Here is a 24,561-nt window from a genome sequence, read left to right on the forward strand (position 1 = left end):
GTGTTGAGTTCATGGGACAAACAGTACAGAGAGAGGCTATACTAAGTGTTTCCAAACATTAGATTAAAAAAAATTCATGGAACACCACCCCTGAAAAAATTGGTCTTAAAAATGCATCGGATTCTGGTGAGGTGATGACGGGGATGGATAAGACATGACAGTGATGACACATGCACACACGGAACTTCCTGTGAGAATCAAAAGAACAGGAAGTGGAAGAAGAGGGAGACGGTATCGACTTGCATGCAGCAGTTCATGTCACTGACCATCCAATCAAATTCGACTCAAAATGAGGAGAATGTCAGGAAATTAAATTAAAATTGCACTTTTGTCAAGGTCATAATCTCTCTCCCAAAAACAGTCCCGCTGTGACAAAAAAAAATGTGATGATCGCCTACGAGAATGCTCATTCACTCCCAAAGACGTTTTTAAACGTCTTTTCAGACTTGGTCCTGAATGAGTTAATCTTTAACGTTAGTCGACCGAGTCATTTCGAGAATGAATTGGAGTCGCCATAACAGATTAGGGTGGAAGTCATTGGCATGAGCGATGTCTTAATAAAGGATGTCGTGTTACAAAATGACTTCCGCATCATTCGTCTGCATTCGTCATTCGTCTGCAAAATAGTGAGCAAAAGTTACCTTCTGTTGGCCGGCGATGTCGACATCATCAGCCACGAGTCAAAGTCACATGACGCACAATCACACGATTGGCCGACGGGAGTAAATATGGGGGCGGAGCATGAGGGGAGGGTACAAAAAAAAAAGGAAACATTTTTGGAAATGATGAAAATGTGAACGTAAAATAAACAGAAAACAATGTTGCACACATGTAATGATCAAACAGAAAAAAAACGCAGCAGATTCTTTTCAACACAAATCATAAATGAGAGTTTAAATGTTACTTAAAACAACACAAAATGTTTTATGATCATTTTTTTTTAGCTGGAATAAATAAATTACTCATTACAATATATATATAAGACAATTCGCAGGCTGGGTCCTTCGCTACCTGCAAAGAATCCTCTCTCATCTAGCCTTCATGTACCGCATAAACCGCGGCAAATTTGGACACCACGTGCGGTCGGAGTCGCGCCACAAGCGACACCATGCGAACAAATAAAAAATGCGGCTTTTTAGAGGACCCAGCCTGTGAATTTGGATACAACCCATGATTCATTCTGGCTCCCTCTGGTGTGAGAGACTTGGCCACCAGGGGGCAGCATGATACAGACATGCAGACACAAATATATATCTTCAGTGATACACGACTTTGTTTTATGTTGAGTTGGACTGTCAACTCCAACTGCGAAGCGCATTAAACAGCTTCCTGTCTCTTCCGTGTAATTGCTGTGGAAAGTATGACGACAATGATCGTTTGTGACTAACATGAAGTTAGAGACATACTTGTGTTAAACGTGAATTCTGAAACCCATTTCTAGACTACAGTCAGAGAGAAAGTAAGCAGTAGTAGGGAAGTGTTATTTTTGTTGAGGTAATTGTTACTTTAGGGTCCCTAACGTCGTGGCAGTCACCATCGACAGACCGATGCTGACAGAATTCCATTCAGGCATCCCACCTCCTACCATCATCATCATCATCATTCGTTAATGCCACCCACTTATTAGGCTCCACTGGCCACAAATTGCACCAGTGACATTTCTCTCGTCACAAACCTTTGAGCATAAACATTCATTTGTAATTGGCCCTGCCACTGAATCTCCTCCTTGGAAGATGCAAAGCCAAAGAAAAGGTGTAAAGTCAGCAGATTTCACACATCTATTTGTCGACTAGAATAACAGACCCGGGACGTGTTTATTTACTCAACGGGAGAGAGGGAGAAGTGTCTAATCTGCATTTAATTTGGTTTGTTTTTGGACTGAATAAAAATATTAGCGAGACTTCCTCAAACATTGACATGGACACACAATTTTGTCATGCCTCCGTGGTTATGGATGTTTTGGTTAGCAACAAGAGTTCAAATTGGCTCATCTGTTGACTGTCTGTGTGTCAACGAACTGAAAACTACTGCTGCTTTTACAACCGCTTCCAAAAAAAAAAGACATTTTTGGTAACATTTTTGGCCCCCATTGGAGTTACAAACGTTACTTTGAGTCCGATGCATTCCAGATGTTATGATCACTGCAGGCGTATTCCACAACTCGTCACACGAAAGACATCAATTTCAATGCGGTTAGTAAATCCGCCACTAAGCTCGTCCCATTTGGGTATGCTGTACGATGCTAGCGATAGCTGCCCACACCAACGGCAAGCAAGTTAGCGACGGCAATGGCGAGCATGGTGGCATACTCACTAAGGGCGATACTGGTGGTGACAATAAGGGGCGGAGCCTCCGAGGACGCTGGTGGAAGATTTTGAAAGATGGTGGAACATGCCGATTGCTTTGTCTAGTTGCTATACTGCCACACAGAATCTTACATTTTTATAGCATCTATTAGCATGTTAGCGCAAGTCTTCAAAAGGGTCCTTATCAATTGATACGGCAGCAAGACGACAACGACGACACTGTTCAAATACACCGTATGTAAACTAATAATTGCAACCTCTTTTTGCAAATTATCCATAGCGACCAAACCTATACAACAAAAATCATCTTTAGCATTTTTTATAAGACGCATTTGCAGGGGTTGTTAAAAACTGGGCCGCTTTCTGTCCCATCCCAATTGAAGCTACGATCCAATAAAATGTGCATCTCCAACGTATAAACATAACATGAAAAGGATGAAAAACAAAAGTGCACTCCTACGAGCGCTAACAAGCAAGATTTGCAGGACTTGGAGCTCTTTATAGCACAATCCTTACGGGGGAGATTCAAATGCAAAGATGTCCAACCTTGAACATTACGACCGGTAAGTACCTCATTGATTTCCTTATGATAATACACCTAGGTTCCCAGTTGCGTGTACCTCATTTAACGACCTCGCTCGACACGAACGAGCTGAATTTGCAATTTACTGGACAGAGAAAAATGTTAAGGTGGGGGAGCGAATGCTAAGGGGCAGCTAAAATACAGATTTAATCTACCCCACTGCTTAACAAACCTGTAAAGAAATGGAACGGAATGCCATCTGGAAAAAAAAACAAAACAATTGGAAGTGATGTATTGGGAGTTCGCTCTGTCAAAAAGCGTGTTTTGGATGGGAAGGGGAAAAGAAAGCCGACAGGACCGGACAGAGGAAACTTACGTGTGAAAGAAAGGCCTGAGAGATCCGATGGAAAACACAACAGATGGAAACCCGCCGTGAAAGTGATGCATACAAACAAACAAAAAGAAGAAACAGAGACAATGAAAAGGAGACGTCCCAAACGATGCCTTGGGAGGAGAACTTGGAGCCGCGAGAGGCTTTTTTTTAATCCGCATGAGTGTGAAGTGGTGGGAAACATCTCATAAAGTAAGCAAGGTGTCGAGGAGAAGAGCCTATAGGAAGAACAGACGGATTGGGCGCTGCTATGGATTTAAAACAAAGAGTCTGAGATTTATTTATGAGCGCTTCGGAAGGGGGCCTGGGAAAACTCAAGTCGTGGATCAATACGTTGAAAGAAGCGTGCATGGGTGTATGTGTGAGCTTTAGATATGACGTGCTAGCGCCCGCTAATCAGACAACAGCCTACCGAATAGCCACCATGAAGACAAATTATGAACGGAGTTCTTAGCGTTTAGCATTTTTGGACTCAGGAGCCGCGATTCTCAATGTGTAGCGCACGTAGCACTCGCGCGACGCAAAAGAAGCGCTCCCTAACTACAGCTCAGTTGTATTTAACTTCCTTGTTGCTGATGATGACGATGTTACGAGGCGGTAAAAAAAAAATTGAGAACCATCGCACGAGAGGAAAGAAACATGATTTTCTCAAATAACGGCCATCATGCTAACAGACGCCGCGCGCTAAAAAACAAAAAATTGAGAACCATCGCACGAGAGGAAAGAAAAATGATTTTCTCAAATAACGGCCATCATGCTAACAGACGCCGCGCGCTAAAAAACAAAAAATTGAGAACCATCGCACGAGAGGAAAGAAACATCATTTTCTCAAATAACGGCCATCATGCTAACAGACGCCGCGCGCTAAAAAACAAAAAATTGAGAACCAGCGCACGAGAGGAAAGAAAAATTATTTTCTCAAATAACGGCCATCATGCTAACAGACGCCGCGCGCTAAAAAACAAAAAATTGAGAACCATCGCACGAGAGGAAAGAAACATCATTTTCTCAAATAACGGCCATCATGCTAACAGACGCCGCGCGCTAAAAAACAAAAAATTGAGAACCATCGCACGAGAGGAAAGAAAAATATGATTTTCTCAAATAACGGCCATCATGCTAACAGACGCCGCGCGCTAAAAAACAAAAAATTGAGAACCATCGCACGAGAGGAAAGAAACATAATTTTCTCAAATAACGGCCATCATGCTAACAGACGCCGCGCGCTAAAAAACAAAAAATTGAGAACCATCGCACGAGAGGAAAGAAACATGATTTTCTCAAATAACGGCCATCATGCTAACAGACGCCGCGCGCTAATTGGTGGCCCGCTTGCGTCATCTACTCGAAACATTTCACGCCGACTTGTGGTCACGCCATAATTGCGCATCACATGTCCGTGTTCGCGCTGGCGACTTTTATCAGCGTTGTCTCTGCGCTTTGCAAATTCACCGTGGTCACGGCGACAACAAAAATCAAACGGGTCAACCAGTTAACCGGATGTGTTTCAGTTTGTTTCATTTGGCTAGCAAGAAAGAAAAAAAAATTAGTCTTGCTATACAGATATTAAGCGACAGCACAACCTTATCAAATAATTGATCGGAAATGTCATCAAAAGGCTCGTCGCCAACACCGCTAAGTGGACGACGAAACCTCGCATCATGTTTTTAGATTTTGCCCTTGTGAATAATAACATCCTTGATGCCGGCTTTGAATTTCAATGTCGGGTATGCTCAAAGCTTGACTACATTTTCGAAAGCCTTTATTCAAAGAGTTTGTTTTTGTCAACGCTAGCGATTAGCGGCGCGACGTCGCCAACAAGATTCCAAAACGAACAGTGGTGGTGGTGGGGGGGGGTCAAACGGAGGACGGGTACTTACGGATCGGTCCGGTCTTGAACTTGACGGCCGCGCTGCTCTCGCTTTCGCCTTTGCCGTTGACGGCGGACATCTTGACCTCGTAGATGGTGTCCGGCGTCAGGCCCACGATGGTGATGCTGGTCAAGTCTGGTGAGGGGAGAAAAATGCGTCTTTTTTACTAAGCCGTTAAGAGCCCGTTTAATTCGATGGCGTTTCTTTGCCCGCAGGAACAAGTTCCAAAGATTAGATGATCACATCGACATTATTTACATCGGAAGATTGAGCATCAATCAGCTGGCAAGTTACAGTCAAGAGAGTGTTTTGTTTATGCCGTATTCAATAAAAGTCTGTCTTGAGGGAAAGGATGATTTTGACTTTCGGGAAGTTTGAGTGAGTCATAAAACAAAGCACCAAGTATCAATATCTCAGGCTATGCGATGCGAGAGCTGTATACAAAATGAGACCGTTAGGCAGGAAATCCATCTCGGGTTTGATGGACGCCGACGATGGAAATATGTTAACACTGCGCTTTTTTTTTGTTTTTTTAAATAATGCCTCTCGCGTGCAATCCAGGCCTTTTTCAATGTGGCAGTACTTCTTTTAAACACGTGATGGCAGTCCTGCTTTGTCTTATTGAGACAGCTGAGGACCGACAGTAAACCCCATTGGAAGCTCACAAAAGTGAAGATATGAAAATATGGAGGCGCACCACAGAACGTTGCGGAGCCAAGTCCAACAAGACTTTAGGTGCTGCTGTTTTGGTTAGCAACAGAGTTGAAACAGGCGAGTTATGATGTGCGTCCGTTGGTGCTGCTATTTGGGTTAGCGACAGGTGGTCCGGTTGGTAAGTGTTTGTCATTGCGTCAAGACGCCACACGAGTTCGTCCACGTGCCTTGACGTGTTTTGCTCGGAATTGCCGTTTTGGCCGGCAAGAGGTTTTCAATGGGCTTGACACTTTAATGTCTGTGTCGGGACATAAGTGGAATTTCTTTCCTTTTAGGAAAAGGGAGGCGGTGTCTCTTTCGGTACAGGCGAGGCATTTATTTTTTCAAATAAATGACAAAATGCTATTGGATGAAATACGACATTGGGGGAGGTGACGGGAATGAAAGAAAATGCAGGTCTTGGGTTTTCGTTACGCTTGATTTTTATGTCTGTTTCGGTCAGCCTTTTATTCATCCACAGTGAATTTTATGATGTCGTTACTGTTAAGCACCAACCGGGGCTTTATCGATTTCATTAAAGGGGACTCGGTTAGGCGTTTTTTTGGCCATATTGTGGGCCATTTCGGTTGTTTCTGCATTTACCAAAGAATGTTGAGCATGTGTGCACAACCAAATGCAAAGCGCATCCCTCGGAGAGCTTTTGTTGTTGTTGTTGTTTTTTTTTTTTGCTTAGCGCATCGGTTTACATGACAGGTGGCTCTCGGGCCGTGAGATGACAGCAGCCAGCAAGCAAAGCCGCTGACAGATACGCCCCATGCGGCAAACGGGACAGGAAGCATCCAGATATGCCAGCGCCACCGTGTCGCGGCGGGACGGGGCTATCATCTGGGGGCCCGAGCCGACTGTCATCTCAGCCTCGCTCTCGGCCAGACGTCTGGCTGCGTGCAACACTGTCGTGTTTGGATTAGCTCGCGGCGATGGCTCAAGTGTTATCTACTCCTCCCTTCTGTCACGTCAAAGAACCATCATTTTTGTTTATCCGCAAAAAGTTGACGGAAGGGAAGTGTTGGGAGTATTGGCGGCGCAGCTTCCATCGGGTTCTGACTGACCGTAGTTGAGAAAATGCGCGTCTTGCTAGCAGTGATTCTCAAAAGTTATCTACTCCTCCCTTCTGTCACGTCAAAGAACCATCATTTTCGTTTATCCGCAAAAAGATGACGGAAGAGAAGTGTTGGGAGTATTGGCGGCGCAGCTTCCATCGGGTTCTGACTGACCGTAGTTGAGAAAATGCGCGTCTTGCTAGCAGTGATTCTCAAAAGTTATCTGCTCCTCCTTCTGTCACGTCAAAGAATCATCATTTTTGTTTATCCGCAAAAAGTCGACGGAAGGGAAGTGTCGGGAGTATTGGCGGCGCAGCTTCCTTCGGGTTCTGACTGACCGTAGTTGAGAAAATGCGCGTCTTGCTAGCAGTGATTCTCAAAAGTTATCTGCTCCTCCTTCTGTCATGTCAAAGAATCATCATTTTTGTTTATCCGCAAAAAGTTGACGGAAGGGAAGTGTTGGGAGTATTGGCGGCGCAGCTTCCATCGGGTTCTGACTGACCGTAGTTGAGAAAATGCGCGTCTTGCTAGCAGTGATTCTCAAAAGTTATCTGCTCCTCCTTCTGTCATGTCAAAGAATCATCATTTTTGTTTATCCGCAAATAGTTGACGGAAGGGAAGTGTTGGGAGTATTAGCGGCGCAACTTCCATCGGGTTCTGACTGACCGTAGTTGAGAAAATGCGCGTCTTGCTAGCAGTGATTCTCAAAAGTTATCTGCTCCTCCTTCTGTCACGTCAAAGAATCATCATTTTTGTTTATCCGCAAAAAGTCGACGGAAGGGAAGTGTCGGGAGTATTGGCGGCGCAGCTTCCATCGGGTTCTGACTGACCGTAGTTGAGAAAATGCGCGTCTTGCTAGCAGTGATTCTCAAAAGTTATCTGCTCCTCCTTCTGTCACGTCAAAGAACCATCATTTTCGTTTATCCGCAAAAAGTTGACGGAAGGGAAGTGTTGGGAGTATTGGCGGCGCAGCTTCCATCGGGTTCTGACTGACCGTAGTTGAGAAAATGCGCGTCTTGCTAGCAGTGATTCTCAAAAGTGTGGCTCTCTCTCGTGGCACGTAGAAGCATCCCTCAATAAAGGCTAAAATGAGGCAACGTCATTGAATCGGTCATCCAAAATGTTTTTGGTCGTCCCCCCCACCCCCCTATCGCCCGTAATTGTTTCACCTTCTGTGGCGTCGTACTCCTTTCCAGTCCAGCCGTGGCCATCCAAGCGCCATTCTACCAGATATTTGATGATGGGTACGCCTCCGAAAGAGTCAGGCTCGTTAAACTCCACCACAGCTGAGCTGGAGAAAGGCTCAACGCGTTGGATCTTTGGCGATGATGGCACTTCTGCAATGCAAAAATATAAAAAAAAAACACGTCCAACAAATCATACAATAGATTTAGCAAAATTTCAGCAGACGCAAAATGAATAAAAGGTTGCAAAAAGGCTAAAAAACAGGTACAGTCACGGACAGTATCGCTAACTAATATTTTAAAGACACTGGGATGAATTAAGTGTATGTAATAATTTGTTGCAGTGTCGTTTGGAGTGTAACATTGAAAAGATTGACCTAAAGTGGTGCAGGTTTTGGGAACAAGAGGTTAAAACTGACGGAATGGAACATGTGGGTGCTGGTATGCATGGTGAGCAAGGAGCCATTTATACACATTGGCTACATGGGGAAAAAAAAAATCTGAAAGGAAAAAAAAAATCCCGATTTTACAGCCGGTGTAAAAGGGGCTTTTAATTTGACCTCCACAGTTGTAAAATTGCAGGGTCAACTTCACCCTCCCACGCCGCAATTCCATCTGAAAGGGGCTATTGCATCCGCTAATGAGATGCGACCGGCTGGTTTGTGATGCAAAATGTTCCTCTTCCACCTTGACCGCGACGTTTCGCCTCAGGCTGGATCTCAAAATTGTTTCTCTAAAAGGCATCTTTTATCTATTTACTTCTTTTGGGCATCCCGGAGCAGCTCATGAAGAATAGAAATGGATAGTAGGCGGGTCGTCCGTTGCGCCTCGGCAACTCATGATTTTACCACGGAAAAATCCGACTTCACCGTGTGAGGTCTGGATCCGCAACGGCCTCCCCCGCAGGAACATTTTCAAGGCGGAGCTTAGCCACGGTCGATCCATCACAGCCGGCATCCCGGTGTGATTTCCAATTGTAGTATCATCGCAATGTATCGCGTTTCCATTTATCCTCTCCGTTTATGAACCTGTCCTTTGCGATGTCGCATTTTATCGGGGAAAATCTAATCAGCGTCACACCGCGTGCCATCCATCTTTCCACATTCAATACTGCTTATGTGATGTCAATAACATCAGAAAAACGATCAATCAACGGAATGGAAGACCTGTACTATCAACTGCATGGTCCCCGTTCACAGATGGTCCAGCAACAGAGGAATCCCGGTCCTGGCATTGCGAAATACTACCTCGGAGCTATAACTGGGTAGGACTTTGTATTTCCGGTCCTGTGTCGCTTGTGACTGTACAGAACATCAACACGGTGATCCCAGTTGTAAAACATCACACACGCTTCGCAGACGGCGTCCGACCTCAGTTAAGACCCGCTACTCCCCTCCAGAAACAAACAAAAAAAAATGACTGGGTCAAAGCGCCATACCGTAATGGTTCCATTTGAAGTTTAAAAAGATTTGTAGGCTGTGGTACAGGCGTTAAAATTCAAACCTTGATCCCAGCATTGCAAAAAATAATAATAATATTCATTCATTCATTCATTCATCTTCCGAGCCGCTTGATCCTCACTAGGGTCGCGGGGGGTGCTGGAGCCTATCCCAGCTGTCTTCGGGCAGTAGGCGGGGGACACCCTGAATCGGTTGCCAGCCAATCGCAGGGCACACAGAGACGAACAACCATCCACGCTCACACTCACAGCTAGGGACAATTTAGAGTGTTCAATCAGCCTTCCATGCATATTTTTGGAATGTGTGAGGAAACCGGAGCACCCGGAGAAAACCCACGCAGGCCCGGGGAGAACATGCAAACTCCACACAGGGAGGCCGGAGCTGGAATCGAACCCGGTACCTCTGCACTGTGAAGCCCACGTGCTAACCACTGGACTACCGGGCCGCCTAAAAAATAATAATTTTAAAAAAAATGAAACAATTTCCTGGCTTCACAAACGATTACAACACAGGCTGTGTCTGGCTGCCTTGTCGTTCTGATAAGACCACTAAAGGCAGGAACATCCCTGGGTCAACTTCATAGCCCTGTTCCGTATCTGTGTCACGTCAGGGTAATAGCTAGTTGGGGACTTCGGGCAAAAGGTTTCCACCCCCGTTTTCATTGAACTTGCAGGTATATTTTCAGACTACGAAAGTAAACCTCAAGAGTTGGATAAAAGTAACATGAGCACTAAGCAAGCAAATGTTAAAGTCAGAACCCCTCGAAACCAAAACCTCGCTTGTCGAGTGATGAATAAACAAACTAACCTGCTTGGATGAGGAGAAACTCCTTAGACTCGGTACCCATCGCATTGGTTGCCGTGCAGTTGTAGCTCCCAAAGTCGCTCTGAGATTCCGGGGAAACCTGAACAGACCCATTAAAAAAAAAAAAATCTAAATCTAAAACAAAAAAAAATCTGACCTTGGAAATATCACCGAACAACAGAGATGTTGTCCGAAAGTCTTCACCTGGAGGTAGCTGTTGCTCTGCTTGCTGTAGATCTTCACGTTGGTGGTGTTGACAGCGGGTACCTGGAGGCCGTCTCGGAACCAGGTGACAGAAGCCCCCGGGTGGGCCTCCACCTCGCAGCTGATATTGGCCGGGTTTCCTTCCCACGTGTACACCGCCACCTCTCCGTGAATTTTTGGCGCGTCTGCAAACGTTACGCCGCGGCTACATGGTTAGCAACTTACCCGGAGACTTTTGATTCTTGATAAGAAAGCTTCAGTTCTCCGGGAAATGCAAATGAGCGCTCTGGTATATAAAGAAACTATTACGCTCCAATTATTATTTTCGTGAAAAATCCACAGGGTGAGTGGAGTTCGGTCAGGTGAACGTGAGCATGCTGAGTCGTTTATTGCACATTTTTCCCTTTCCCTCAAGGCACCCGGCAGTGTTTGTTACGGCTACCGGACTGAAAAGCCATTCGCCAAATGAATGTTTACTGATAAGTGCCTCTTTTTTTATTTTTTATTTTGAACCCGCCATCCATTTAAAACGAAGCGCATTATTTCGACAAGTTCATCACATCACCTGCGTGGCAAAGGGTTTGACATTCGAGTCACATGGTGAGCTGAAGTTTAAATAAAGGCCAACGGACTTGAGCTTTCTCCTGACTGGAAAAAGAAACGCTTGGTTGATCTCAGTGAGACGTTTGCGAGCCTTATTGATTTGTCTGCCAACTGGTGCAAACAACAATATTTGAGGTGTGTGTGTGGGGGGGGGGGGGGGGCGGGGGTTGTAACCCAACAAAACAACAAAAGCTTGAAAAGTTGCCTGGATGCTGTCAAACTCGATTTAGCGCTAGCTTATCACGGAAGATTCCGAATTGATGAGGTCTATACTCAGTCCAGCATGATATTTGAGGCATTCGTACCCGCATGCGACTCACCCGCATGTAGCCCGAAATTGATATTCATCTCATTTCTTTTTTAGCGAGGCGAGTTCTTGCTTTACGACTGAACAACAACCAGGGAAAGTTTTCGGAGGCAGTTATGCAAGAACGGGCCCTGCTTCGAGAGAACCGAGACACTTAAAAGATCTTGTCTAGGGTGAGGATCAAGAGTGTTTTTGTGCCACACGGCCATTGAAGAATCCCTCAACACATGGGAAATCGGTTGAGGGTTGTGACTGCTGAAAAAGAAGCAGGTATCGATTTGGTTTTTAGCCTCGGCTATATTTCGCGCTCGTGTTATCCGAAATCAATTGCATTCTCGCTGCTCTCCGGGATAATAATCCATGAATATTTCACGTGGCTGGGCTGAGGAGTGTGACTGGTGAAGTGACGGAAACGGCATGGAAAGCCGATCGAAATTTTGGAGCTCATATACATTGGCGCTTGGGTCTTTTGTCACACGTGAAATCGGAGAAGCCGAAGCGGAAAAAACCACGAGGAAGCTCGGCAAAGGCTTGTGATTGGTAGATGACGCCCAGCTGAAATGAGTCCAGAATTGGAAGGTCAGGGGGGGGGGGACTTACAGCGAACCTCCAGGTACACAGGCTGGTTGTCCTGACCGATGGAGTTGCTGGCGGTGCACAGGTACTGTCCGGCGTGCGTGTAGTCGACATTTTTCAAGAGGAGGGACGACACCCGGGCGTGGCTGCGGACGACGATGTTTCTGTCGTGGCTCTGCGAACGAGAAGAGACAAATTGTGAATGGCAACACCGTGCAACCATTCTGTTGACATCGGAAACCGGGGCGGAATAACCATTTCCCTGGAAAGAAAGAATTGCCAGAAGTTAAAGGTGGCATCTGTTAGAAAGAATCCTGCTGAAAATTCGGTGCAGTGAACACAAATTAATCATTTTTTAAATCTATTTCTCTGTGAAATTGTTAGTTGGTGAGCTTCTTTCTGGTTGATGGATGGATGGATTAAAGTCTTTAATTGTATGCAAATGGATTCATCTGTCACCCTTTGATTTGCAACTTGAATACTTTAAAAATGAAATAGATAATGTTGGTATCAGTTTGTGGTATATTGATAGCTGAAACTTTTTATATGGGCGGTTATTATTTAAGTGTTGCTTCTTGGACATCAATGGATCTGAAACGATCATTTAACGCTCAACAAACGATCATTTAGTGCAGGCAAACATTCGGCCTGACAAGGGGACATCATTCATACGCGTCCCATTACTCAATCAACATTAGCATTCATTTTGGTCCAAATCCGCCCTTGCATAATTAAAACAATTCATTTGCGTTGATGGAAAAATATCCGACTTCATCCCGTTAACTGCCCTCCGTTAGTCTGTTTTTAATTGTCATGGTGTGCCCCGTTTTCCAATTATTCCATCTCCATCATTTTGAGTCCTTAGTAGCTAGCTAAGCTATTAGCTACTTACCACGAACAGCTAATTGAATTTGAGCTTTTTTTCTCCCCACCCTCTGCTCAAATTCAGCAAAAGCCCAGATATAAAAGACAATCCAGACTTATTATCCTGTGGTTTTTAATGTCCACACTTATGATTAGGGCGTATATGAATGCTGCCGACGGTAATGACAGTCCCAGGCAGGTAGGTTGCTACGAACAGCCCCTGGTCGACTTTGAGTGTCCCTTTCCACACATGCCCCACTCGCTTGACGAGGCTGTCGGGGACTTTACGTCAACGCTCGCTGGCAGCCTTTGATTGATGATCCGGTAGCCGCGTTCGGTCGCGGAGCAGCGCTATCAGCCGCCCTAGCTAAAGATCAGGCTAGATCAATGACAAAACCGTCAATGAGAGCGAATGAATCAATAGGTGATTTTCTGTGGTGTTACAGCTAACGATCCGACGGGGTTACAGTTCGTCTAATTACAATGGCCGTTTTCAGAAAGTCCTGCGCACCGGCGGGTTGAAAACATTCAGGATTTAAAAGCGGATTCCAAGCGTTCCCTCTCTACCCCGTCGAGATAAGAACACAGCGAGAACAGTGCAGACTGTAAAGGTCAAGACACTTTCAGTATCTCCACTAATCTACTGGCAAAGGGCAAGCTTTGATGTCTAAATCTACTTGGCTAGCCAGTGGTCTAAAAATGCCAAACTGGGGCCGAAAATAAATACTACAGACTAACTACAACAGTCCAATAAAAGTAACCTTGATTCGGAAAATGTGCACAAAGACATCCCCAAGTGTGGTTCAGAGTTTGATAGATGACTCCGAAGTTAAGTAGCGCCTTATGTTTGCTAGCGCATCTCCACGTTAGCTTAAGTGAATGTTATTCCTCATCTTTCATGAAATATTGTTTAGATTTGATAGATGTTTGGAATCAAGTAAAATCTGAGGAAACCCACAATTTCTATAAAAGCATCCAGACGAAGTCATCATTTCCATATAAATCACCAAGATATAAATCCCCCAGATTTGATTGCAGCCATAAAACTTTAAATCACTCGCCTCCAAAATGGCAGTTCTCAGTGGCCCAAATGTTTACTCGCCCTTGGGCTCAAAGCTGACACAAAAGAAAAATATATGCCCTTGTATTTCCATGCATCCATTGCCTTCAATAAATAAAACATTTTCCCACAAAAATGAAGAAATGTTATTGACAAACTTGGCAAAGACAGATGAGGAATTAACAGCGTTCTAATTTGAGGAAAGCAAAATTGGATGCCAACAGAAATTCCAGGACCACGTAACGTCGAAGCCCAGGGGTGAACCGAGCCGGGAAAGAACCAATTGCATTTTGGCGCAGAACCGGATAAAGTCGTGGCGGTCCGATGACAATGACATCGTCCATCCATGTGGAAATCTGAGAACCAAAAAGCTCTCCACTAACTAAAGGCTCTCCGTCAAACAAAAAAAAAAATCTGGAACCAGATTATCCAAACTCGAAATAATCGTATCTTTAGACTTGGTGAAGCAGCATGTGGCTCCTCATCCAAGAATGTTTTTGAATGCTCTGTTCCAACCAACTGGAAATAATTCGTCGTGCCCACGAGGCTTCTCTTGTTTAAGAAAAATACGTTAGCTGGTTTGCCAGAAAAGCTCTCTGCTCTGAGGAGTTTTCATTAGGCAAAGCACCGATGGACGGGCGTCAAACCCTCAATTACCCCACCAGACCGTTGCAGAAGCAAAGACTAAAATCCTTGAAGAAAGGAGCCAAAAAACAAAAAAAAATGTAAGTGAAAAGGTCTACTACTTTCAACAATGAACTCAACAGATGACATTCAGCGTGGCATGTGACTAATGTGAACACAGTTAGTGGTCGTCTATTAGCACGCACGCTTGAAGTGGGTTGGGTGGAGACACTTGGGGTCGTGGGGGGGGGTGTGCTCTAACGTGTTAAATCTACGACTTTTTTTTTTAAGTCGCCATACCTCATATTGGTCGGGTCGCGTCCACGAAGCCTGGAGAGGACAAACACACATAACAACACTGTGGGGCTTTTGTGAGAGTCACACGGGGGTGGGATGGACAGACAGAGCAGTGATTTTGAGGAACCAAATATGATCGTAGGTTTTTGTCCCGCATCTCTGAACACTTTTTAACAAAGCAATAAAAAAATGTAAAGAAAGAACTTTGTCATGTAATGTGAAAAATGGCACCACATGATTATTTATAGTCAGCAAAATGATCCCGCTTGTCGGTATTATCCCAATATTGCAAAATCTGAACAAAAAGTGGAGATGAAAAAAATCAGAAACATTGATTCACTTCAAAAATTAAAGTAAAAAAAGTGTGTTACATAATAAATGAAATCGATATTTGTTTGAAAAACACTTCCTGGATGCCAAATGGGATAAGCCAAAAATGACCATAACTCCCAGAGACACTTTGTACCGTCGTAACAATAATTACAATTTCTACACTAGTGGCAGTTGCTAATGCAACAGTAAAGCAAAAAAAAAAAAAAAAAAACACTTAATATTTTTATGAAAAAGATTTATACCGAGTCAAACTGCTCTACTATAGCGCCATCTACTGCCCAGGAGGACTTACTCAATGTCAGATTTATTATTATTTTTGGGTGCCTCAAGTATCGGTGGGTTGGTATCAGCAGCGTCTATGAGTAACCGATAACTTATAAATATCCACGCAAGACTGATACCTGGCATTGGTATTCGCACATCCCTCTTTGGGAGTATCACCGATTAAATTTTTTGCTTAATTTATTGGAATCAAAAGACACATATTAAGTTAAAAAAAGAACAAGAAATCCTGTTTGGAAATAGACTGAAATAAACTTTCACCATCATACAGACAATCGATAAAAGCTTACGATACCATCCAGAGAAAATCACCCAAAAAACCTGCTGTGCTGACACAGATTGACACAGATTATACTGTGGCGTGCTCTTACACCAAAAACGTGTGTCTGCGGGGAAAAAAGTGCCGCTTAGATTCATTCCTGACAGACGCCCCACCACCCCCCCACCCCCCGTCGACTTCCTGCGTCACTGCGAGCGTGGCCTGCAGATTTCCAGCACTCAAGCTAATGTAGAGTTGGCTGCGTGCATAGCCGGAAAAAAAAAGAAATTGCACCTGTCAAGTGTCGGTCTCAACACAAAGAAATTTCACATGCTGGGGGGGGGGGGGTGACATTTAAGAAGCAAGACTGACCAACCGTCTCTCTGACCCCCTGGCAAGCCAACCTTGTCACTGGAGATTTAATTAACTCAGTCGGCATGCGCTCTTCAGATGAGATGTGGTTCAAGTTTCCCCTCAAAGTCCAGCCCGCCTCGTTATTTTTACGAGAAGTCAAAATGGTACGAGAAAAAGGTTCTGTTATGGCAATCCAGGTCTATAAATGTTTCAAAAGATTTTTATTGACCCCCCCCGCCCCCCAATTGCCCTCACCCGGTCACTTGATGATGGTAGACAAAACCCACACAGCTTCATTTTCGCAACATTATGAGTTTCTTTCATGGGATAATAACAGATACTTTTTGGGGGCGGGGGAGGGGGGGCATCGGATGATTTATTTACTTGGGTTGGCATGCACTCATCCTCTTGAGTTTTGATTTTGTTTCTCTTTTGGCAGATAATGATACCATGTCAATCATGAACAAACTGGCACTAAGGCTCCTCTAGTTTTAGCGCCGTATTCTTACCACTGCAATAACTTTTGACTCAATATTTTAATCCTCATCAAGGGCTGTTTTGTGTTTTGTTGTTTTTTTTCTTCAATGTTGATTTCTTCAAATTTTATCTTCTAAAAGGAGCGATTAAAAAGCAGTAAAGTCTTACTTGTACTCTTTATGAGGTTAAACTGCTCGGAAATTATAGTGTAAGAGCAGAATTTCATTAAGCAAATGACGCAAGTGGCAGCGGTTCCGGTTTTAATCAGGCAATACAGCGTTTAACATCGCTCACTGTGATGCCGTGCAGTCGTATGGCCTCAATAATAAATGTGTAGTTTGACTATCATTTAAGGAGGAGGAGATGGATTTTTTCCCCTCTTTGGTTAAATGTTTTTTAAAATGAATGTATAGAATTGTTCCAACTACAAGCCTAAAGCCAATATGACACTGACAAACAAATACCTTTTTGCGTTTCGGAAACCTTTCTGTCACCTTTGAGCCTTTGTTTGTTGGTTGGGTGATAGTGAGCTAGTTAGCTAAGTTACAACACTGCTAATCTGATTTCCCAAAACATTTAAATTGTAAATTTAGGAATTCAGTAACTCAATACATAATGCGGTTGTTAAACCCATTCAATATGTCATCCTCAAAAAAAAAAAAACAAGAAGTGGTATGCTAGCTAGGCAATAATCTTAAATTGTGTACATCTTTTGTCATCGTTGATGCTATCACTTTGGCTAGTTAGCGTGTCGAACCAACGCTTAACTCCGTTCCTGTTTGCGGAACCGTTTGCGTTTCACGGGCAGATAACAGTTTAAATCCATCATCATTTGTTGCCGCTTTTTAGTGGTACCTAACGGCGAGTGTAGAACCACAACGTCACTCTACCCTGATGGCAACGTTAGCACTGATGTCACATTAGGGTGAAACGTTATGGTATTGGTTTCGCGTCCGCAAAATTATTCTGAAGTATCATTTTTAACAGGCTGCTAACTTCCATTGTTGAGCACACGTACGTATCATATTCGCATTCCACATCCCACCTCGCTCTCTAACCTTACCTGCTCCCCTTCGGAGAACATCCTGTTTTGGAAGCTCCACGAGATGGAGGGCGTCGGGTCACCCGAGGCCTCGCAGGTCAGCGTGACTTCATCGTCAAACTCTATCGCCGTTTCGTTGTTCAGGTAGGTAATCTTAGCTTGCACTGGGTGGAAAATAAAAATAAATCCATCATGAATTCTTTTCCAGTCTTCTTTGAATCTCATGTTCATTGATCATCAGCTGGTGGACAAATGTTTAATTAATGAGGGCTGTTTTTCTGCAGCTTCCAGGGCCACAAATGAACCGAGCACATTCCCGCTAAAAGATAAACAATGGAGACTTGAAGGCTCGGGAAGCTGGTGATGGGATCACACACCGGCAGGAGTGCACATTGTTTAAAAAAAAAAAGGTTTAAAAATAAAGGCACAATAAATGGGTAAAAAAGAAGCTGTTTAGACATTACATGGAAAAAGGGGGAGGCTGAGTGTGTGTGTGTGTGTCTAGATTTCCCCTTTTCCACAGGTGCACAAAAGTGAACTCATTTTTTTTTCCCCTTACCAAACACATTGAGACTGACTTCCTGGCTCATCTCGCCTGCCTTGTTCCGGGCGATGCAGGTGTAATCTCCTTCATCCACTTTGATGACATCTTTTATCACCAGCTCGGAGCCGTCCTCATTCAGACTGTACTTATCGCCTGACTTGAGGATGACGTTGTTGCTGCCGAACGGAGGGTGGGGTGGGGGGGAGGGGGCGGGCGGTGGGGGCGGGCGGTGGGGGGTGAGAAAATAAGAGATAAATAAGAAAGGCAAACCCGACATCCTGTCGCGAGGGAATGTGGAGAATGGAGATCTCTTGGCTTCGTTGTGAATTCAATTTTGTGGAAGGCTGATTTTGACATGCCAGGAAAAGACAACAACAAGACTGCGGCTCACTCACTCGTCCCCACATTACTATTTGTACTTATTCATGGCAAAAAAAAGACGCAGTTTGACAGGAAAAGCTATTTTTTTCCAATTAAAATACAGTTACGGTATTTTATCGACTTTAGTGCTTAAGTAGGCTGCTCGCAAGCAGTGTTGGTCGTGCATGTTCAAACTGTTGCCAAAGCTAGAAGAAATGTATAGATATATACTCGTGGGGGGGGGGGGGGAAATCAAACCTAAAACAAACAAACAAAAAATCTAACTGAATTTAAAACTATAACGCAAATTCCCAAACTATTGTCACTGCTGCATTTTTCGTTAAATATCCCCACTCGCTCGAGGTATCTCTGCTAGCTTGCTAGCTAATACCAAAACGTGATCAGCGATGCGTCGACCTCAAATGACAAATCGCCACTGCACTTTGGGCAACATGCGGTAAAACGCCATCGTCAGACACCACCAGCCCTGCTTGAACGCGTTTACCTTTAAAAAAGAAAAGAAAAAAAAGGGTTTGGACGCTTTCATGACAGCCTTGCCAACAGCCTTCGGAAAAAAAATGGCTTGGTCTTCAGTTTTCCGCGCACGTACCTCGCCTTCCCAACTCAACCCCTCCTGTGGCCGAGACATCTTCATCATCATCATCATCCCCGACACATCAGGTGGAAAACAGGGTGAGCGAGAGCACATCCATCAACTCGCGCTCCCGAAAAAAGACAAGCCTTATTTTGTGCTCTGGAGTGGGTTGTGTTGTTAGAACACACCATATTTCTTCAAAGAGTCGAGGGAAGACAAAGACATTCCCAAAAAAAAAAAAAAACTTTCACAAATAGATGAATCCCGATTGTTCAGACATGAAATGGTTAATTTCTGAGGCTTGCTGAACTCTATTACGAGCACACTGTGACATTTTCTGATACCATAAACTGGTTCATTGTGTGCCGTTTTGCAACCTCGAAGCTCCACCGGGCGTCAGAAATCGATGGTTCCGAACTTTATCAACAGAGCAGCATCTCCTTCCTTAGCTCAATTAACGTGCTTCAAGGTCATACATACTAGGCCCATGTGACGGCGGGTTCGGGGAAACCGTCGGCATCGCAGGCCAGGAGGATGGAGACGCCCATGTCGGCGGTGGCATTGACCTCGGACTGCCTGGCACGGATGGTTGGAAGGACTAAAAACACAACCGCACAAAAAAAAAAAAATCAACTCATCAAGGAGTCGGATTCCCGAGCATGATCGTCGGTCGGAAAAGTCTCACCGTTAACGACGACGTAGATCATTTTGAAGTTGATCTCGCCGGTCTCCATGACGCGCGCCTCGCAGTTGTACGCGCCCTCGTCCGTCTTCTTGATGCCGCGAATCAGCAGGTGGCCGTTATCCATCACGTTGTATCGCACTGAAACAGCAAGGAAGACGACAATGCCGTTGAGAGTGAATGAACCACGTTGCTATCTACAAAAATCTTGTTTTTTGTTTTTTTTTTGGTTGTTGTTGTTTCAGTAACAGTTCATACACAAGTATGGTGATTTTTTTGGGGGGGAGCCAAACTGATCAGGAGTGGGGGGGAACAACAACCCCAGTAAGCTCCTTAAAGGAAAACACAGTATTTCATCATTGCCCCCGCCACACAACAAAATAAAGTCCGAAATTGTAGTGATCAAAAAATGTATTCAGTTTGAAATTCATTCATTCATTCATTCATTCATCTTCCTAACCGCTTGATCCTCACTAGGGTCGCGGGGGTGCTGGAGCCTATCCCAGCTGTCTCCGGGCAGTAGGCGGGGGACACCCTGAATCGGTTGCCAGCCAATCGCAGGGCACACAGAGACGAACAACCACTCACACTCACACTCACACCTAGGGACAATTTACAGTGTTCAATCAGCCTGCCATGCATATTTTTGGAATGTGGGAGGAAACCGGAGCACCCGGAGAAAACCCACGCAGGCCCGGGGAGAACATGCAAACTCCACACAGGGAGGCCGGAGCTGGAATCGAACCCGGTACCTCTGCACTGTGAAGCCCACGTGCTAACCACTGGACTACCGGGCCGCCCAAGTTTGAAATTCCTCAACCCAAATAGAATGGAAAGGAAATGCAAGATGACAGGCGGTCTTCGACGCGTTAATGGCATCCATCTTTCAATTTCCACTGAATTGTTATAATTTCCCGTATGAATGAAAATATTAATACATTTCATTGAGAAAAAGGAAACCGGGGAGAAAGGCTCCAATGTATTTTATTGGATAGTAATATTCCCCCATTAGTTTCCGGTGTGAGTCACCCAAAAAAAAAAAGGGGCAATAAAATTTTTACCTTCAGGCGAAATAAACACCTTTTGGTCTTTGTAAAAGCGAAAAGTCATGCGGAGAACGACATTCCAACTTTAATTACTCCTCCAAAGCAGAAAAAGAAGCATTTTAAACGCTTCGACGGGAGGCGGTGGAGACCAAATTGAAACGGCTCAATTATGCTAGCTAATCGAGGAAGTGCTTTTCAAAAAAGGGTGAGCTGCGAGCTACGAGCGTCTCGCCGCCACGCGCGGCTTGAAACCTGTTGCCGCTTCTGATTAAAGCGGCCATTAACGCTACGTAATGGACTGAGCTGCATTAAGTGAAACCAGGCGGCCTTTCTCGCACGTCACCCAGTCCGAGCGACTCGCCGAGCGTCGCGGCACGGCGGTGCCTTTTTCGCCTTTTAGACAAATTTCACGAGCAAAGCAGTGCCAGTTCAAATTAGCATTTTTTTTTCCTTCAATGAAGCCCGTTTGTCACGTTCCGTGACTGCCAGCAGGTGGCGGGGTTTTCCCTCTGCCTACTGCACACCTGTTCTTAATTCGAGGGTGATTATCAGGCCTTTATCAAGTGGCTCTGGCAGCTCATTCTCTGCCGGAGAATTCCACGCCGTGCCATATTCTCTCGTGCTCTATTTTGCTATTCGTTATTGACTCGTTGCCTTCTTGCCTTACGGCCGATACTCTTGTGATTTCGCGTTTAGACTCTAAGAATTGTACTTATCGTATTTTGTTTTCCGCGAGCGTTTTCAGTTGTTTTTTCCTTCTTTGTTACTCCTGGTCCTTATTTGATCAGCGTTTTTTGTTACCGTTTTTCCCTGTCGGCCTCTTTCTGTTTTTTGTCATTAAAGACACTTTTTGTTTGACAAGATTTTTTCGTTGTTTGCTTTCCGGGGATCCAACCCTTTACTTCCTTGTTCTGCACGGAGCGACCCGTTATCGCTTCGGGCAGAACGTGACACCGTTAGAAGAAGTTTAGCTCTAGAATTGGGTCAGGCGGGGACAATTTAGTCAGCAGTTTCATTTTTGGATCCGATACCAGCCACCGATACTTAAAAATCCGTTTTCCTTGACAGTAATTGGTGCTACACTCGGGCTGATGAATCACCAGAATCAAGTTCTAATAGTGGTATCGGTACTGGAAAAAAAAATAATAAAGCGACATCTCTAGTCTGACTTCATTTTTTTAAACACTCAACCAACTCCAATATGTTCTGTGGTTGACGCTCCATAAACCAAATCCTTCCATCCTTCCATTTGTCAGTCGAAAGGCCGAGACAGCCCCGCTTTTAAGGGACCCGGCCCGTTTCCTTTTGAATCTCGGGCCAGAAACATGTTATCTTTTTATGAACAGCATCTTCCAAGGCCGACAATCGTGTCTTGTTCCAACACGGGGGCAGCGGATTGATGCCTCGCAGCGGGCCCGTTGTACACCCGACGTCAAACGTTTCGCATCCTGACAGTAAATCGTTGCGAATCGCGTAAGTGCTGCTTATGCGCGTGGACATCGCCGTCGCTTCCCTGAGATGTACAACCTGCACCCAGCCGAGGCCGACTTGCGGGAAATCGACAACTGTCTGCCGCGGCGCGGAAGGACCACTCTCATTTCCAGATGGCGGTGAGGCTTTTCTCTGTATTTTTTTTTTTTGCGTCCTCTTTTAGTTCTTTCCTGCTGTTTTAGACTTGCCGACAAAATGAAATTTGACGGCGCGCATATCAGGCTTGACTTATCAGAACTTCCGCTCGATTCCTACAAAATCAGCTCGGACTGGCACCCAAATCTCTGTCGGCTATTCGTTTAGCGTTTAAGCAGCGAGTCCTAAATAAACTTGAACAGGTTGCAAAATGGACTTTTGACGACAAACAAAAAGCGACGCAGCCGCATCAACCGATGGAAAGCTTTTCCTTTTTACTTTAAAATAACTTACTTGAAAGGCCAAGCCAACCCCCAAAAATGTCTTCTCAGTAAGTAGTCTAAGCACGGCATTCTGATTAATATTGCGTTTGTGCCAAATGAGTTAGCCAAATCCAGCCGTTTTTAGCTAGCCGAGGAGGCGGCCATTTTGCCACTTGTTGACGAAAAATGACATCACAGCTATCAGCAATCATGACTCAGGGTCAGAAAACAGGTCAGCCGTGATCGGTCGTACCTGAAGAAGAAAATTTGGGTGTTGACTTCCCCTTTAATTTCCCAATCCCTCGCTGTAAGCTAGCCAACTTTTGTTCAAGTTTTAAATCCATCCATGTTCTGAGACGTATTCATTGGGATCATCTCACCGTCTTTGTTGGACTGGATCCTGACACCTTTATGCTTCCAAAGGATGAAGGGGACCGGCGAGCCGACCACATCGCAGATAATGTCGGCATCATCGCCCTCGTTGAACTCTTGCGGACTGGGAACATTCTTAAAGGTGATCTTTTCTGAAAGGGAAAAAAAAAATGACCAAGTGTCAAGGCAGGATCGAGTTGATCCTACACAAAATCGGAAGTCGGCTCCACTTACGAAAGATCTTGACTTGCACCGTGGCTTGGGCTTCCTTGTCGCCGCTCTTCGCCACGCACTTGTAGATGCCGGCGTCGTCCACGTCGGCGTGGTAGATGGTGAGGGTGGAGGTGGTTTCGTCGTTGCGGTTCACTTGGACGTTGGGGTTGTTTGGCAGTATCTTTTCGCCGTTGGGGGCGAACCAGTCGATGTCTTTGGCGTCTCCCACCACTGGAGAAAAGGCGCAACGTTTATTTCATCCATTCAAGTCGATTTCTGTTTAGAAATCCGGCTAGATTAGATCCGAAGATTTTTTTGGAGGAAAAGGGATGGGTGAAGAGAACCTGACTTTCATGAGGCGTAGTGTGAAAGTGGCGAGCGTCTTGGGTGTTAAATTTTCTAGACACCGGTGGGGTTGTGCCGCAACCCGCCAACCTGGATTCGTCCGTCGGAAAAAGAACCGAAAATGCCGGCTTTGGTCGCGTGAACGATTGGGCTGACGTTGTCGGAAGCTGCAACTGTGAATAAACGGGGGAGGGGGGGGGGCTCTGCGTGAAAGCCGCAAATGAAAGGTTTTCGGGAATGGAATGCTCTGGCTGCATTTTGAGGGCTTTGGAAAACTGGAGCGAAAATCGTTTTTCTTCTTGAAACAAAAGGTCGGAGGCGGGGGAATAGAACATATTTCACGGCAGCCAACGGCAACAGTTGAGGTCAAATTATAAGATTCGAATTTGGAAAAAAAAAAGTCCTCGCAGTAGAGAAAAAACAAAACCACGTTGCGTTGGAATGCACCACGTGCGGCTCAGGTGGGTTCTCTTTGGTGTAAAATGCCCGACTGGTAACCAGGCACTCGGAACCAAAGAGTTTTTGGCAGCATTGAGCGGATGACTGGGTATTTAAACAATTGCGGTTGGAAAAATATGAAGCGGAACCCCAAGTCAACTGACTTTTTGGACCCAAGCGCATTTCAAAAGTCTGTACTTTTTAAACGTCTACTACAGGAGATGACTCCGTTTAGTCGACTTTTAACGGATTACTTTTTCTGTACTTCTAGATCCCGGTGCTAGCTTACCTTCGCAGAGGAAAAACTTGGACTCGCCCACGCTGATCTCCCTGTGTGTCGGAGTGACCTGCACCTGGATGGCAGCTGTTGAGGGGGTAGCGGGTCGGGGGGTGGGGGGGGGGGGGTAGTCGTGGGATGGACAAAATGTACACACAGTTAGTAAAAAATAAAATAAAAATAAAAAGGAAAACACAGGCGGATGAACAGATCTGGAAGAGGATC

At 45.0% G+C, this 24,561-nt stretch overlaps 1 protein-coding gene and 1 long non-coding RNA gene across 12 annotated transcripts in view; one reads left to right on the forward strand and one right to left on the reverse strand.

Annotated features, from left to right (window-relative positions):
* Positions 1 to 24,561, forward strand: part of LOC127588542 (uncharacterized) — a 240,002-nt gene that overhangs the window by 113,384 nt on the left and 102,057 nt on the right. The gene's annotated exons all lie outside the window — the stretch shown is intronic.
* Positions 1 to 24,561, reverse strand: part of ncam1a (neural cell adhesion molecule 1a) — a 146,869-nt gene that overhangs the window by 15,726 nt on the left and 106,582 nt on the right. For 3 of the 9 annotated variants that reach the window (XM_052047245.1, XM_052047250.1, XM_052047251.1), the window contains exons 2-15: positions 24,349 to 24,423; positions 23,298 to 23,507; positions 23,072 to 23,215; positions 19,760 to 19,897; positions 19,555 to 19,672; positions 18,135 to 18,295; positions 17,597 to 17,739; positions 14,832 to 14,861; positions 12,008 to 12,158; positions 10,498 to 10,682; positions 10,297 to 10,393; positions 8,015 to 8,182; positions 5,101 to 5,226; positions 2,314 to 2,361 (exon numbers count right to left, since the gene is read on the reverse strand). In XM_052047245.1, the coding sequence (XP_051903205.1) occupies positions 2,314 to 2,361; positions 5,101 to 5,226; positions 8,015 to 8,182; positions 10,297 to 10,393; positions 10,498 to 10,682; positions 12,008 to 12,158; positions 14,832 to 14,861; positions 17,597 to 17,739; positions 18,135 to 18,295; positions 19,555 to 19,672; positions 19,760 to 19,897; positions 23,072 to 23,215; positions 23,298 to 23,507; positions 24,349 to 24,423 (1,794 nt within the window). The remainder of the gene's footprint in view (positions 1 to 2,313; positions 2,362 to 5,100; positions 5,227 to 8,014; positions 8,183 to 10,296; positions 10,394 to 10,497; positions 10,683 to 12,007; positions 12,159 to 14,831; positions 14,862 to 17,596; positions 17,740 to 18,134; positions 18,296 to 19,554; positions 19,673 to 19,759; positions 19,898 to 23,071; positions 23,216 to 23,297; positions 23,508 to 24,348; positions 24,424 to 24,561) is intronic. The other 6 variants (XM_052047247.1, XM_052047248.1, XM_052047252.1 and 3 more) reach the window with 3 other exon arrangements.

This window comes from Hippocampus zosterae, chromosome 16, assembly GCF_025434085.1.
Source record: "Hippocampus zosterae strain Florida chromosome 16, ASM2543408v3, whole genome shotgun sequence".
Lineage (NCBI taxonomy): Eukaryota > Metazoa > Chordata > Actinopteri > Syngnathiformes > Syngnathidae > Hippocampus > Hippocampus zosterae.